Genomic DNA, 16,725 nt, shown 5'->3' with positions numbered 1-16,725 from the left:
TCTTGTTTTTTACATGTTGAAAGAAGCTTTTTTTTTTGTTATTTTTGACTTTGGTCGCAAGCCTCAGTTCATTTTGAGCCTTGGCTTTCTTCACTTCATCTTTGCAGGCTCGGGCTATTTGCTGATATTCTGACGTAGTTATGTTCCCCTCTTTCCACTTTCTATACTTGTCCTTTTTATCTTTCAATTTGTCAGAGAGTTCTTTATGCAGCCATGCTGGTTTCTTTTGAGAGCTGTTGTTTTTCCTCTTTGTTGGTATTGTGCTAGACTGTGCTTTTATTATCTCATTTTTCAAAATTTCCCAAGCTTCTTGAGTTGTTTTCCCCTTGAGGATTCTCATCCATGGAATCCTTCCCAAGCCCTCTCTAAGTTTATTGAAATTAGCTCTCTTGAAGTCCAAGACTCTAGTTTGACTGTGTTCTATTGGTTGTGCTTCTATAATGTTGAATTCTAATATTGCATGATCACTTCCTCCCAGGGTTCCTATGGCTCCAACACCGTCTATCATTTCATCTCTGTTAGTGAGAATTAGATCCAAAATGGCTAATCCCCTAGTTCCATTCTCTACTTTTTGGGAGACAAAGTTGTCTGCTAGGTTTGCCAGGAACCTGTTTGATCTTCCACTTGGTGCGGAGTTTGTCTCCCAGTTGATGTCAGGGTAGTTAAAGTCCCCCATTACTATTGTGATGTGCTTCCTACATACCTTAGTTAGCTGACTAGCAAAAAGTTCATCTATTTCCTCTGTTTGGTTGGGTGGTCTGTAGTATACACCTATGGCAATGTCATTCCCCCCCCCTTTTATATTGACCCAAATGCATTCAAGACAGTTTTTATCATTGTTGTACTCTATTTCTGTGGAGATGTAGTTATTTCTTATATAGAGAGCAACTCCACCTCCTCTTTTATTTGGTCTGTTTCTTTTAAATAATTTAAATCCCTCTAGCTGTGTGTTCCATGTGTGAGTTTCATCCCACCATGTTTCCGTAATGGCAACAATATCGTATCTGCCCTCATTAACCTGAATTTCTAGTTCACCCTGTTTGCTGTTCATACTTTGTGCATTGGTGTATAAACATTTGAGTCCTTTGTGGGTGGCCCTGTGTTTCCTTTCTACATAACCTGTGTGGTGCCTGAGTTCCCCTATTGTCTTACCACCTATTTGGTTAGTGCACTTTATATGGCACTCGCTATTAGAGGCTTCATTTTGATTGGTAGCAAGGTTGGTATTCTTGTCCACACACACATCTGTGCTACATGCACTGATAGCCCTATAGTTTTTAAATTGCCGGGGACAGGGTTGTTCCGTATCAATTAACTCCCTGTCCCCGCTGTTTAGTTTAAATTTCCCTCCAGAAAATCTGTGAATTTATAGCCGAGTAACTCAGTCCCTTTTTTTGATGGATGCAAACCATCTCTTTTGTACATCTTTTGATTGGACCAGCTACTGACATCGTGACTAATATATCCAAAGCCTTCCCCTTTACACCATTCCTTTAGCCACATATTGAATTGTGCTATGCGCTGGCCTTTTCCGTTTTGCTCCTTATACACTGGTAAAACCTCTGAGAAAGTAAGCCTACAGCCTATTCTGCTAAGTTCCTTCCCCAAGCTCTGGAAATCATTCTGCACAGAGAGTACATCTTTTTGGGACAGATCATTAGTGCCAAGGTGTACAATAGCCTCCACATCACAGTCCTTGCTGCCATTCTTGATTATTTTAGAAATACGCTTCTTGTCCCTACTGGCAGTAGCACCTGGAAGACACCTGACCTCTTTCAAAGCCTCTGTGTCCTTTCCTAAATTTACATCCCTTATAATTGAATCACCTACCAGAAGGTAGCTTCTCTTTTTGGGAGCCTTTCTATTCTTGCATGACTGATGTGCAATACCTGATTCACACTTCTCCCTATCAAAATCTAGTTCTTCATCTCGGACCACAATCCCCTGCTTATTTGAGTTATCTTCACAAATACCTTTACCAGTCTCCTTAATGTCCCTATTAAGGTCAGCAAGAGCACTGTAGCTGTTGTGCAGGGACACAGCGAAAGCTTTGTGTTTATGGTTCACAGCTCTCACCCTGCCAGATCCCACGGTTGTCCACACTGCCCTTTTCCTGCAGGATCTTTGTGGTAAAGGGGGCTGATAGCAGGGAGGCTTACTAGAGTAGAGGGGCTGAACTGGACACCTAATTTCTGCCCGAAGAGCACGGATTACAGACCCTAGGTAAATGATCTGTCCTTGTAGGCTAGTGATTTGTTTACAGATAGGACAGTTTCCAAGTTTGAAAAGGGTACTGCGAAGGACGGCTGCAAAGCAGGTGTTGCACTGAACTAAGCCGGACATCTTAGATACAGGGGATGTCAGACACACTTGCCCTGAATGTACTGCTACTGTTTGTGATTTTTAGTTATCGTGAGGCTGGCATCTCTCTTATAGGGTTGGCAGTAATATATTATGAGATTATCTGAGACTCTTAGTCTTATTGACTCTCAAAATATGAAAAGGTTTTTGACAGTTTTGAGTTTTGCCAAACTGCACCTATGAGTTTTGTGGACTGCACCTATGCCTATCCTAACTCCTTCAGACAGATAAAGTGGAAGTAAAGGAGTGGGATCAGGAGATAGCAAATTCTCTTTGAGAGAGGAATTGCTTGTAGTTAAGATGACCAATATTTTTACAATGAAAAGAGGACACAAATAAATTGAAAAAAAATATCGTAAATAAAAGAAACATTTTATTCATTGCAACAATAATACAGAATACACTGTAATATGATAAATGCATAATAAAAACATTTGTAACAATAACATTTTATATTGTAATTATGCTTACATGCCGCACCCCCACCTGCAGCCACCCCGCCAGCATTGCTGCCCCGCCGTGTAGAGTGGGCCCCGCGGCTCCCAAAGCACCAGCTGTGCTGGCTCTGGCCCCGGGGGTCAGCCCGCCGTCAACACACCACGCCTGCAGCTGCCCCACCAGCACCACTGCCCATCCTGCGCAGCCCCATGTAGCGCAGGCCCTGCAGCTCCCACAGCACGCGGGGCAGCTGGCCACTGGCGCCCCTCACATGGCCGCCCGCAGCAGCCCCGCCGCCCCTGCCTCTTGCACCCACAGCCATTATTGCCCTAGCAGGGCCGAAGATCAAGAGAAAGTTACTGTGGCGTCACCGCTCCAGTCTCCTCCAGGTATCTTCGAGACTAACTAGGAGATGGTGTAATTGGGTAGCAGGGAGGGGTGTAAAGTTCCTGCCAATTCACCTTTGCTGCAGACAACTTACATGTGCAAAGTTTGCCGGCCGGGAGTTTGGTGCTCAGCAGCAATTCCTATTGGCTTTCGAAAGCCAATAGGGGGAGTAGCACAGCTCATACAAAAGTTGAAAAAAAACATCAAAAAAAGGTGCCAGAATGCCATTTGAGCGTTCTATGAGAAAAAAAAGCCCTGCAGATTAGTCTTCAAATATCGAAAAGGAGGACATGTAGGAGGACACTTTTTGAGGGAGGACAGAACTCACAAAAGGAGGACTGTCCTCCCTAAAGGATGACGGTTGGTCACCTTATTGTAGTTGAAGGATTGGTAGTATGCTCTCTCTTGAAGGCATCATGTCTTAACCCCATTGTATTATGCAACTTTTGTGCAGTCTTCAACCTTCCATCTTTAGGAAAAATTTTGGCAGATAGTAGGATTTTACTGTGGATGAACCCAATGATCTTGATTTATTTAAAGTTGAAAGAAGGGTTGAACTGAGATGTCCCATATCTTAGTTCATCCACATAAATCTCTGAGAGATGCTTGTACAATAGTTTTCCTATATTAAAAAGTTATCCTGGAGAAGGATGGAAGGATGGAAGGAAGGAAGGAAAGAAAGAAAGAAAGAAAGAAAGAAAGAAAGAAAGAAAGAAAGAAAGAAAGAAAGAAAGAAAAGCTTCTTCTGGTTCAGGGGCTGGGTAATACCTCAGAAATCCTCCAAGGCTGCATGATTTTAGTAAGCGAAGAAAAGCCATTCCCAGAAAGCATGTCTACCAACATCACAAGGCCTGTAAAAAACAAACAAACAGGAAAAGTGAGGAAGGATGAATGGTACTGTACCTCTAGGAAGGGCCAATTCAAGGAATTCCCAATATCTGAAAATGATGACTCTCAAAGATTGTCTCTCACTTCACCTTTCCTGTTGAAAAAACTGAAGGACCTCAGTGCCCTAATATTTAATAGTCCAGGAATGCCTCAAAGTAATGTTATGTCTATCAAGCCAATTTCACTTGTTTTAATTCTGCCTGAAAGAACATTTTGAAAGCTTGGTTCTGGGATTTAGATGCATTTCTGCTCATACTTGGGTCAAGGAGGTAATACTTCAGCTGAGAAGTCACATAGCTGTGAAGACTTGAATTTGCTCCTATCTAAATACTGAAATAACTACGTCATATTCTTCTTCAGCTTACTTTACTTCATAAGGTTCTTCTAAAGGCAAAACCATCTGTAATTATTTGGAGAAAGGGTAAAATAACAATGAAATGCATAAAAGCACACTTTTGGAGAAGATTCTTCAAACTGTTTTTGTAGTTGTTTACTACGGTAAATGTCATTTACAGTTATGTGCCCTGAGCTGAAGATTGAGATGAGGAAAAATGAAGCAAGGAGTTAAATATTTCCTAATTGAGGTAACACTTGGCAAAAATAAACGTGGAGGGGGAGGGGCAGAGGAAGACAGGATGTAAATAACCAACAATGTAGTTTCTCTTTGAGTCTCATTGACGACCGACTGGTTCCTTTGGATGAGTTTACAAATGGTTCTTCTTATTTTACATTTAGCAAATACAATGGTTAGTATTCTGAGCATGCCCAGTAGAAGTACTCTGGAACCAGCAAACTGTGAACAAACCTGTTTGCACTATGCAGCTAGCTCAGATAAGCCCTAATTGTTATGCAACTCCTTAGCATAAGCTCCTGGCATGGCTCATATGATTCTCTTGTACTAAGTCTGTCCAAAATAGCAACAAGAAAGCATGTAACTAAAGACACAGCAGGGGTTGTAGGAATTCTCACAGGCCTTGGATGTTCCAAAGATCGAGCAGCTCCTTATTACTTATTCCAAAAATGCTTAGCATAATGTATTTTCTCCGGAGCTTCTTCAAGGTAAGAAGTTTTAAAACTTTTTTTTCTAAATGGTTTCAAATCTTAATTGCTAGAACTTGATATTATGAGGCTATAGATATGAATGACATTCCAAATATAAATTCCTTGTTAACATAAATATCATGCTTTTTTTTGGGGGGGGGGAGAATGTCTTTTATGATATTTTCCATAAATATATATTTTTACATTTGTAGTTCTAGAGAGTAACTATGGAAAATAATTGTCAGAATATTTTTATTCATTGAAGTAATTCAATATGCAAATGATTTATTTTGATACAATATTTTAATTTTATATATATCCTAAGCATCTTTCTTGCCTTTTAAACAAGTATAACTAAACTTTGTTTTCAAGTTATGCATTCATTTGTAAACACTTCTGGGATGCAATAAATTTTGTGTTCAGGTGTTAGGGCATTGCTGAATTTTATGAACTGGGTCACAGATCTATCTTGCACATCATAATTACTTAGAGGTTAACAGAACATTTCAATGTTAGTTCTGAAAGTAGTGTTATTCAAGTATATCCTGTTTTATGGTTTATCCTGTGGTTTATGCTAGCTGTTGGCATATTCCACTGCCTTGTCCTGTGCTGCCTGCTTCCAATTTTCAGCCTGATCCTATAGAATAAATTCCAATGGATGCAAGACAATTTACTTTACAGTTTAGAGGGCAGCCTTCGTCATTGTACGCAACTTCATTTACTCAACAAGAAATTTGCAAAAAATGTCCTGTCAACATGTTGAAAAATGCAGAAAATACAACTGGATAAATGCAATTTCTGTTATGACTGGAACTAGAACTAACAGGAGAACCTGCAGAAATCTTCTGGCACATTTAAAGGGAATTTAAGAGAATTAATCTCTGTAATATCCATCCACTTTTAAGTTAGAGTTTTGGCAAGTGTATCTTTTTCAATGCTTCTGTTGAGATGTTTCATGGATAAAAAGGATTGATCAATTAGGATCAATTAGGAGGCAGAACACATTCTAAACCTCTTTAAACAGATTAGAATATTTGATTATTCTATATTTAATGCAGCTCATTTCATGAACTTGCTTGAATTCATTGCAAGTAGTATGTTGTCATTTAGGCAAATTAGCAAATTTGAACAGCAAATTTAGTGTTTTTTTTTTAAAATGGGAAATAAAACCATTTTAGCAAAGAAGGGAAGATTGTCCCTGATGACAAATTATATATTCTATATTTCATTGTTTCAGAAGTTCAGAACAGTTGAATAAACATTTCTCTAAACAGTTGAGAGCCAGTTTGGTCTAGTGATTAAGGCACCGGGCTAGAAAGCAGGAGGCTGGGAGTTCAAATCTACCTTAGCCATGAAAACCATGACTTTGGGCAAGTCTCTCTCTCTCTCTCAGTCCAACCCACTTCACGGGGTGGTTGCTGTGAGGAAAATAGGAGGAGGAAGATGTGTTGTGGATATGTTCACTGCCTTTGGTTATTTGTAAAAATAAAAAGGTAGGATTCAAATAAGTAAATAAAATTAATGAAAAAGCAAAACTAAGGGAATTTTATTCATCTATAGTTTCAGTCTTCAGAAGGGAAGACACTCTTTTCCTTCTAGGTCTTTGACAGTAGTACGATAAACAGAAATGTATTCAGTCCAGTTTTCCCATTTACTTTATGTAATTGTGAAAATAATATTTTTCTTCCCCATTAAAGAGTGACAGTATTATCCCCAAAGCATATAACCTGACATGTCTATTTTTAAGGGAACTCAGTTAGACTAAATTATAATGTAATATGCTGAAGTGTAATCTGAACTAAATTATAGTGCAATATGCTGATTATGCATTAGTGCCCAAAGTTTTGTCATCTTCATTCTTGAATAGAAAATGGTTTATGCACTGAACAACGTATCGTGCAAAGAGTAATCAATACAATAGTCAGTTTATATTCTTATACAATACGTTGAACTGAAGGTATGCATGGTATTTCTCATTGCTCACTTATTTCCTCACTTGAAGGATTTTTTTAAAAAAAATAGTTTTAGAAAATAGTTTATCAATTCACTTTCTTCTAGATACCTGTAAATATGTTCATTAATTTATCCTAAAAAGCAAAAGCAAACAAACAATAAAAAAGAACTGGATTACCATTAATATTGCTCCTTCAGTTGATGGTTAATAAACTATAATGCAATCTCTTGATCCTTCTCCAAGACTGAAGTGTCATTATTTTTACAGGCAAAACTCCCATATTAGTTGTGGTCTTGTGATCTGAATGTAAATTACTCCCAGTGCTGAAGTGTCTTGCATGATTTTCATTTTATTGGGAGAATGACACTAGAAATGTCTTCATATCTCTAAGTCCTTTCTCACACTAGTGAGGACATCAATTTTAATAAGGTACAATTATATACATCAGTACTATGATTGGTCTCTTGTAGCTGTATTATAGGAGTGATGTTTTTCTTCTTTTGCAGGACTGACAAATCACTGCCATTGGTAAAAAAAAATATTTCTCTTTGAAACTGTTATGATTGTATCTATGGTGCAGGGGGGATGAGTTGTATAAATGTATGAATAGGCTTTAGAAAATGCTTTTCACTCCTGCTAGTCTTCTGAAAAATGTTCTTAGTTAAATCTGTTAGGTCTGGTTACCATAGTAATGTTGCTCTGGATACCCATATAGAGTAGTTTTATCCCATGGAGGGGGGCAGAGTAATTATTCTTGGGCTGGCTTCTTTTCAATCAGTTTAAGAGAAAAGCTGAGGCTCTGTTCTGTCTTCACTGTGTACAAAGAAATGATTTGTGCTACAATATTTGCTTATGTCTCTCTGCTCTGAATAAAATGGGAACTTTAAAACTCTGTAACTTTAAAACAACTTCTTCAATAATTCACCAAAAGTATCAGTGTATGCTTGCAAGTTTGGAATATTTCCACCACCAAAATGATAAAGGCTAAAAATTAAAGGAATGCATAGAAAATTCATTCAAAGTCATCCCAGTCATTCTAAAACTGTTACACTTCAAGTTTTCTGTAAAGTGTCATTGAAATGTGGAAGAATTTTACATCCAACTGAATAAGTTCTCCATAACAAAATTTAAACTGATAAGAGGAAATTAAATCTTAAAAATAATTTTGGCTTAATGCTGAATAAATACAATTAGGAGGATTTTGATTTTTGATTGCTTCTTAACTTAATAACTAGAATTGTAAAACTTTCAGCATTATAAATCAACTATCAAACTTTCAGTACATACATCTTCTTGCCCATTAGATTATGAATAAGTGATTAGCTTGAGTCTCATTTCTCCTTAATTTTACCATTTATAAACTATAATGCCATCTCTTTATCCTTCTCCTTTTCCAAGATATTGTTATTTTTCCATGTTATTTATACATTCTTATGTCATCTGAATGTGGATTACTACCAGTGCTGAACTGTCATGCACGATTTTCACTATGTTGGGGGAATGTCACTAGAAATGTCTTCGTACCTCTCTATCCTTCTTATACTAGTGAGAACTTACTAGAAATCAAAATGTTTTTTTTGATGTTATTTAGATATCTTCCAGATGTTAGAAGCATTTTTAAAGCAATTGCAGTAGTTATGGAACTGGCCCAGGATGTGGGAGACTAGTCTAGCTTTAGCATGGAAGGTCAACAGGTGACTTTGGGCCAGTCATTCTCTCCCAGAGCAACCTTCTCATAGAGTTGGTGTAGGAAAACCAGAAGACAGAAATACAATGTACAGTACATACATCTTTCAGAAGTATCCAACTGCAACTATGGCAGATCTTACCATTGATCATGTTGCCAGGAGCTGAGGGCATCAAATTAAGTTTGAACTGAAAGGATCAGCCTGAAAGCTGGTGTAGAAGGCTGGCTTACTACAAACCAGATGTTGGAACATAGAGAAAGAATGTTCTTGACATTCTAGGTTGTCCCTGCAGCTGCCATTGATTGATTGATTGGCTATATGGTGGCAGACCTTGTCTTCTTAGTTCCAAATATACCTTCTGCTAATCCCAACCAAACTCCTCCTGGTGTTTTAATAGGCTGAACCCCTGGCAGAAATAGTTTCTGATGCTGGTGTCTCCATGTTTGATTTTCATTTCTCCCAGCCATTAATATGTTGTAGATTTACTATGACAGATTATATTTTTGATTGTAATTTAACAGGAATTGTCTCTAGCTATATCATATTAACAAAATGAAACAGATGTTGAGAGACAGCATTATTCTCAATCTATTGGAATGCTTTGAGCTACATTCTTCAAAGGCTGTATTTTGGAATAAACAGTTGAATATGAATGGAATAGCCACTAACCAGCCATGATGTCTATTTAAATCAGAATTATTATTATGTGCCAGCTACTTCAGAGAGTCTAGAGAGGTTCACATCTTAACATGCTTGTTCCTTTTCTGAGCCTACAGAATTTTATTAGTTTTCAAATTGTTTGGACAAGACTATACAGCTCTGAAGTAACGGCACGTACCAGATGTTCATTTTCTTAAATAATTGAAATTACAGTTGTGTACAATGTTAGTGGTTGAACAGCTGCAGTCTTATCTTAAAAATGTTATGTGTAGTTGAGGCTGATATTTGGACTTATGCAAGCAAAACTGTGTCTCATCATGCACAAAACTTTGAAGACTGAAAAACTTTCCAAAATGATTCTGACATTTGGGCCTGATTTGTTTACAGCAACATCATTCAGTCAGCAGCTTATTCTGCCTACAGCAGAACCTGACATCTTAAAAATTGATCTTGTCCAATGGGACTGGGTGTGGATGGAATATACTGGGCCAAGTATGTGTGGTTCATGTATCCAGAGTCATATCTCAGAAGAATGAATTTGTTATTTATCATAGCATTCTACATCTTGAAAAGAATTAGCCCTAAACAAGAACAAAAAATTTATGGTCTTCATAATAAACTAGATGAACATGGAGAAAAAAAAGGACAAATGATTAAACAGAGGATCTGGTGGACCTGTGGATGAAGCCAGGACATAAATGGTGCAAACTGTAAGTAGTGCTAACAGTCAAATGCAGTATAGAGGAAATTAACACCTGCCAAAGTATGACTGGTTCTTTAGCAGTTTAATCTCATTAAATGCGAGATGAATATTAATCTTTCCTTTTGTGGAATTACATTATGTAGCTATGTAACCAATGGTTGCATGTGAACTATTAGGCTGTGAGAATTTAGAGAATTTGATCTCCTGACAATATTATATGGCTGATGTGGGGCTTTGATGTGAATACAGTAGTTGCCTTTGTAAATGAGTTGGATCTCCTTTGTGGCAGGGACGGTGCAGAGAAAAGAGCTGCTTTAAGGATAATTTCTAGGCTTGTGAGTCTTGAGGCCTTATTTTCCCTGTATTATGAAGATGAAATTGAAGGGTGGAGAGGTATTCAGAAAACTGGTTTGGCATGGGTGTGTCTCATAGGATGCCGTATCAAACATAAATTATTTGTAAGAATTTGTTTGGACTGGCTCTCAAAAAAAAAGTGCCACCTTTAATTAGGAATGGGTTTCTGAGAGGAAATGCCATGATTTGTCCTGTTTCATTAACAGTATGGTAGCACAAGTGTTTCCGATTCTGACTTTCAGTGCTTATTACTTTCCGAATATTCAGTTCATTAATACTCCCCAAATGTAATATTGTATGAACATCTGCTAATTCTGGATCCTGAATACAAATGCAGAATTTCTTAACAATCCCCTTTCCTTCTCTCTTAACTTCCTGACTTCCCTATGTGAGTATGTAGAGATTCTTTGGACCAGCTGAATGATAAGGGTGGTCCTGGGAAGAACTTGGAGACAGGGGACAAGTGTCTTGCTTCTAGACCTCTTTGAGTAGCCAGATTTAAAATATGGCTCAGTTCCTTTTGACAACTCAATTTCATTACAAACAGCAGCTACTTCGCAAAAGTAATCTCTGCGTAGTTCCTGCATATACAGTAGGCTTGGAGTATTTATCTGCTTTGAACAATGACCTCCCATCAAAAACTGAGACCCAAATTTGTATTAGCAATAATAATAGTAATAACATATTTAATGCCTTGCCTATAAATCCATTACATACGGTGTTTCCCCCAAAATAAGACCCAGTCTTGTATTTGTTTTGGCTCCAAAAAACGCATTAGGACTTATTTTCGGGGAAATAAGAGGCAGTGCGCGCACAGGGTCCAACGGTATCTGGCAGCAGTCACCGCCTACGTAGTGCAGGTAAGTCTGAGCACTGCGACTACCAAGCCGGCCCTTCAAGCAGAGGCGGGGGGGGAGGAGGCAGGCTGTCCAGACGTGCTGTGCAACCACCTGGCTTGTGGGAGGCTCATGCGGGACTCACGCGTTGGCACTGGCAGCAGGCAGAGGTAGAGGCATGGGAGGGAGGCCAGCAATCCTGATGCATTGCCCACTCCATCCTACTGTCTCTTGACTTGCCCATGGTACATTGGGATCACCTGCTTCCCCTTCTGTGCCTCTACCTCTGCCTGCTGGCAGTGCCAATGCATGAGCCTTCCTCAAGCCAGGTGGCTGCACAGCGTGTCCAGATCACCTGCCTCCCCCCCATACGTCTGCCTCCACCTGCTGCAGGTGCCATCACATGAGCCCCGCATGAGCCTCTTGCAAGCCTCCCACGAGCCAGGTGGCCACGCAGCATGTCCAGATTGCCTGCATCCTCCCACGCCTCTGCTTGAGAGGCCAGCCTGGTGATCGCAATGCTCGGACTTACCTGTGCTGAGTGGGCTGTGGCTGCTGCCAGACACCGTCAGCCCCTGCGGGCTCACCACCTCCTGTGCTGGCTGTGCAGGCTTATTTTTGGGGTAGGGCTTACATTAGGTGTATGCTAAAAAATCAGGCTAGGGCTTATTTTCTGGGTGGGTTTTATTTTGGGAGAAATATGGTATATTTATCTTATTTATTCATTAGATCCTGTAACACCTTATTCACAAATGACTCTAAGTAGGATAGTCTTTATTTACTTATTTATTCAATTTATATGGCCACCCATCTTGCAGAAGCAACTCTTATATTATTATACATTATAAAATCTAAAAATACTCTAATAGTACAAAATTAATAGTAAATAATGCATAATATTGCAGTCATCCAGCATCATTGAGCTAAAACAAGATATGTCAACTAAGAATCCCTAAAACTGGACTGGCATTACCCGTGAGATGAACTTCCTCTTATATAGAAGGTCAGAGACAGTCTAATCTATTCAACCATATGTGAGGTTATTGTAAAATTACTATTACTATTATTTATTAATCTTTTTCAAGTATTTTTATGAGTTGATTGATAAACTGAAATCTGACAAATGGTGGAATTTATCCACTAATCCGTGCCACTTTTTTGAAACTTTAAGAGTGGTTGTACCTAAACCTATAGAAAACTTGGTTAAGAAGGTCTAGAGCAGGCTGGTGTAGTTGGACAGATTTGGATTTTTTTCAGTTGTTCACTTTTTCTTATTTTAAATTCCATTCCAGTGGCCATAATTTTTAACTTTGCAAAAAGTTTATAAGCATTTGTGTTCATGTTTTCATAAGACAAACATTGGTGCAGAATTTGCCTAATTGGTGCATTTTGCAATATCACGTAGCTTGTCTGACCTTGTCTGAGCTCAGATGCTAGACCTGATTAGCAGCTGAATGTGAGATCTCCAGGCAATCCTGAAGCTACAGGTTAGACTGGAAAGTAGCAAATATCAGAAGATAAAGAAAGACTTCTTTGATGACTCAGATAGTAAGCCTCACAGACTCATGTGACAGCGAAATGGGTATCAGTGGTGCATAAATTTAATAAATAAATAAAAAATAAACATTATGTTGCTAGGAAAACTGCATGTGAGCATATCCATGAATCACCAGCAATTCAACTGTTCGTGAAGATTTCCCTATGCATTTTTCAAGCAATTTTATTTAATCTGTTTTATTTCTTTAAAATAAAATATGAACTTTGTGCATACTTTCCCTTAATAGACATGGTATTACTATGAATACTAAGTTGAAAAAAAATAACAAAATACCAGATAAAAGTGTCTTCATTTCATTGATTGTGGAAATGTAGTTTTTTTTATCAAAATGCAAATGAAATCACACATTTCCACTGTTCATACATTTGACTTTTTTTCCTTTTAAAAGATGACTGGACATAGCTTATATTTACTAAATTAGTTTCGTGAGTTAAAAGAGGTTGAAATGAATGATAATACTCTGAACGTACAAGAAGTAAATCAAATATATGCTAAAGAGTCTTTTGATCAGTAAACAAAAGCTTTTAGGCCACCCATGTAGTTGCAGACAGGATAGTTTCTTGATAAAAGCTGATTTACCAGATGAAGTTAAATGAATATACAAATATCAAGGCTGAGCACTAAGTGAACACTGAGATTGTGATACTGAATTGATGCTATTGAGAACAGGAAGATTTTACTGGTGGTATATTAATAGTAACCAGGTAGAGCAGTCTTCTGGTCCCAGATGTTTTGGGATAATTTTTTCCTAATTAGACAGAGCACAACTGGGGCAAAAAAGATATGTCCAGGAAAATCTAGGCAAATGTATATCTGCCAACACAAGATAAACAATAATGTATTTAATGAAATGAATTTTAGTTCCCAGGTTTTGTACCATAATAAATATGTTTGTCTTTAAAGGGTTACAGAGGTCTTGGTTATTTTCATTGCAATAGGTATTTGGTATGCTCATTTATTCCTTTATAGCTTGTTGAACTATTTTCTGAGGAGGTGTTACTAAACTATCCCTACATTACCTTTTAAAAAGATCATAATGTTCCATATATTATTCTGATCTTTGCCTATTTAACAATAATTCTGTTGCTGATTATTAAATTATTGCAGCTTAGGGATCTTCCTAAATGGGGATGCAATTGCAAGGGAACCGGGTGGGGGCTGGAATGGTGAGATGATGCTGTAGCTGGGTACCATTATGAGATTTCTTGTCCTATGAGAGTGAGGAAATCCCATTCTAAGCAGTAAATGCCACTATAGAAATGGCATTTGTTGATACCTGTTTTTTTTTTTTACTGAAAAAAGTTAAATAGATATCTGTCCAATAACTGAGCCCTGGTTGGTTGTCAATTTGTATACTCTGTTCTTAACCAAGAGAAACAAGTTCTAATTGGTTATGAGTTCTCTGCAAGAAATGGACTTGCAAAACTATGTCTATGTACAATGTCTCAACACCTGAATCAATTACAGATGGATTTAAAAACCAATCAGAAGTTCAGCAATAAAGTACTGTATGTATTGTCTAAAAGTAGCTTTTTACATATCCTGTAGTATTTATTAGTGCACTGTTACTATATATAGAAAATTATAGTTTTCTCATAATATAAATTGCTTAGGGTTTCAAAATTACTATCTGTGGTGTGTCACTATCAGGCTGTATGTTGAACAACAATAGATCTTCAATATTTCTGGATTCTATATCCTTCTAATAAGATGGGATTTACTGTCTAACAATTTTAATTCAATAAGACTTTAAATATAATCACAAATCTTTCTTCAGGTTCACAGTAACATATATTGCTTCAAATGCAGAATAATGGCATCCAGGCTTATCCTGCTGTTTCAGACACCAGAAAACTGATACTAATGCTGGTATCATGTTGGGAAGCATTTCACTTTCCAGCTAAATAACAAGCACAAGACATAGTATATAACTGATAGATTATAATTTCCTCAGCACTGTAATTTGAATGCCATGCACCAGTGTTGGCCAGTATGAGTTATCAAAGGCACTAAACAATATGCAGATATGATATATTTCCTGGTTCATTTCAGGAAAATTTCTTCTATCAAAGGTTTGTGTGCTTCAGCAGATAAGATGGCAGCAACATGTGCTTGTCATCATATTGTCAGCCTTTCTTCAAAAAATTTGCATATCATTCTTTTGCTACTGCCAAATATGGAAATGATGGCTATTTCACCAGCATCAAATATTAATTGCTAATGAACCTGTAGCTCTAGGATATTGTTGGACTACAACATTCTAAACATTACAATATTGGCTGGCCTAATGGATTCTGCAATCCAACAGCATCTAGAAGCCAGGAATTACCCATCCCTAGCCTAGAGGGTGAATGTAGGCCTGCACTTGGAAAACTTGGCTCAAGCAGAAGAACATGGTGTGCACAGTGATCCTATATTGACAATGCTCTGAATGTTACACAGAGAGAATATGCTTGGCTTATGTCTATGTGACACGAACACTTTATCAACAAGAACAAAGAACAAAACAAACTATAACAATAAGAGTTTAGGTATGATTAATGATCATGATAAAAATGATATGTAGCTTCCTAGATTTGTGGAAAAGCGCAATACAGGTAGTCTTTGACTTACAACAACTTATTTAGAGACAGTTCAAAGTTACAACAGCGCTGCAAAAAGTGGTTTATAACTGTTTTTCACATTTATGGCCATTGCAGTATCCTCATGGTCATGTGATCAAAAATTGGACACTTGATAACTAGCATGTATTTATGACGGTTGCAGTTTCCCAAAGTCATGAAGCCAGATCCACTTAACAACCCGTACTACTAACTTAACAATTGCAGTGATTCACTTAAGAACTGTGGGAAGAAAGATCATAAAATAGGGCAAAGCTCACTTAATAACTGTCTTGCTTGGCATCAGAAATGTTGGGCTCAATTGTGGTTGTAAGCTGAGGACTATCTGTATAGTAGAAATATGCTGAATGAGTCTAGAAGATAGTGATATATTTCAGGGATAATTGATAACTCAGTGGTGCTCTGTCAACAATAGGGCTGAATAAAAAAGAGATAGTAAGCAAAACTGGAATATGGAACTTTCCCTACATGAAGTTCGTCCATATGATGTAACTGAGTAACAGAACTCTACAAATAATATGTGCAAAATAGATACTTTTTCCCTGCTCATGCACGGGTGCTCTAATGTTAACTGATTAGAAATCAGTGGACTGTGTTCATGGCAAAGTGCCTGCAATTTAAACTGTATATTGCAATTAATAATAGTTCATAAAGAAAAATGGATTTGAAGCTTATTCTGTTTGGCCATAATTTAATCATTAACAGTGGATGCTAGAGGAAAGGTAGATCGGTGGAGCCATTCTCTAAAGACTAGCCTCTATTAGTTTGGCTATGATATCTCATACCAATTACATTTCCTTGACGTGTTTTGCACATCTTGTGAATCTAGTTGACTTGTCAGAAACATAACAGTTGATTTGCTTTGATACAAGTAACTATATCAGGGCATAACTTTGCTGTTTGGGAATTACTAGTAGAAAAACAATCTTGGTGTGGTTTAAAAATATCAAACATTTGTTTTATGGGTAAGTTTTTCAGAAGTGTTTATGTTTATTTCTGAATTTTCTCCTTTTCATACAAAATAACACATCCTATATAAATCAATTATTTCACAATCATTCTCAAAATACATTGTTCTATGCTTCCTTTTGGATGAAAATAGAGAGAAAGAAGATAAGCAAGGTTTTAAAATCTTAATTGAATAAGTTCCAATCAGATAAAGAAATAATTACATTACTAAGTCATAAGATTTACCAAGAGATTTAGTCATTTTTAAATTTAAGACAATTATGACAG

At 37.5% G+C, this 16,725-nt stretch overlaps 1 protein-coding gene across 3 annotated transcripts in view; it reads left to right on the top strand.

The window, feature by feature from the left end:
- The first annotated feature begins 4,743 nt into the window (after positions 1-4,743).
- ARHGEF4 (Rho guanine nucleotide exchange factor 4) overlaps positions 4,744-16,725 on the top strand; it is a 138,529-nt gene continuing 126,547 nt past the window's right edge. For 2 of the 3 annotated variants that reach the window (XM_039347164.1, XM_039347163.1), the window contains exon 1: positions 4,744-5,133. In XM_039347164.1, the coding sequence (XP_039203098.1) occupies positions 5,053-5,133 (81 nt within the window). In that variant the 5' untranslated portion in view covers positions 4,744-5,052. Of the gene's footprint in view, positions 5,134-7,575; positions 7,598-9,971; positions 10,128-16,725 lie in introns of all 3 variants that reach the window. The other variant, XM_039347165.1, reaches the window with a different exon arrangement.

The sequence above is a fragment of the Crotalus tigris genome, unplaced genomic scaffold, assembly GCF_016545835.1.
Source record: "Crotalus tigris isolate CLP2741 ecotype Arizona unplaced genomic scaffold, ASM1654583v1 scf7180000018053.2689490, whole genome shotgun sequence".
In the NCBI taxonomy this organism is placed as follows: Eukaryota; Metazoa; Chordata; class Lepidosauria; order Squamata; family Viperidae; genus Crotalus; species Crotalus tigris.
Note: the sequence above shows the minus strand (reverse complement) of the source record. Positions and strands in the feature narration are given on the sequence as shown.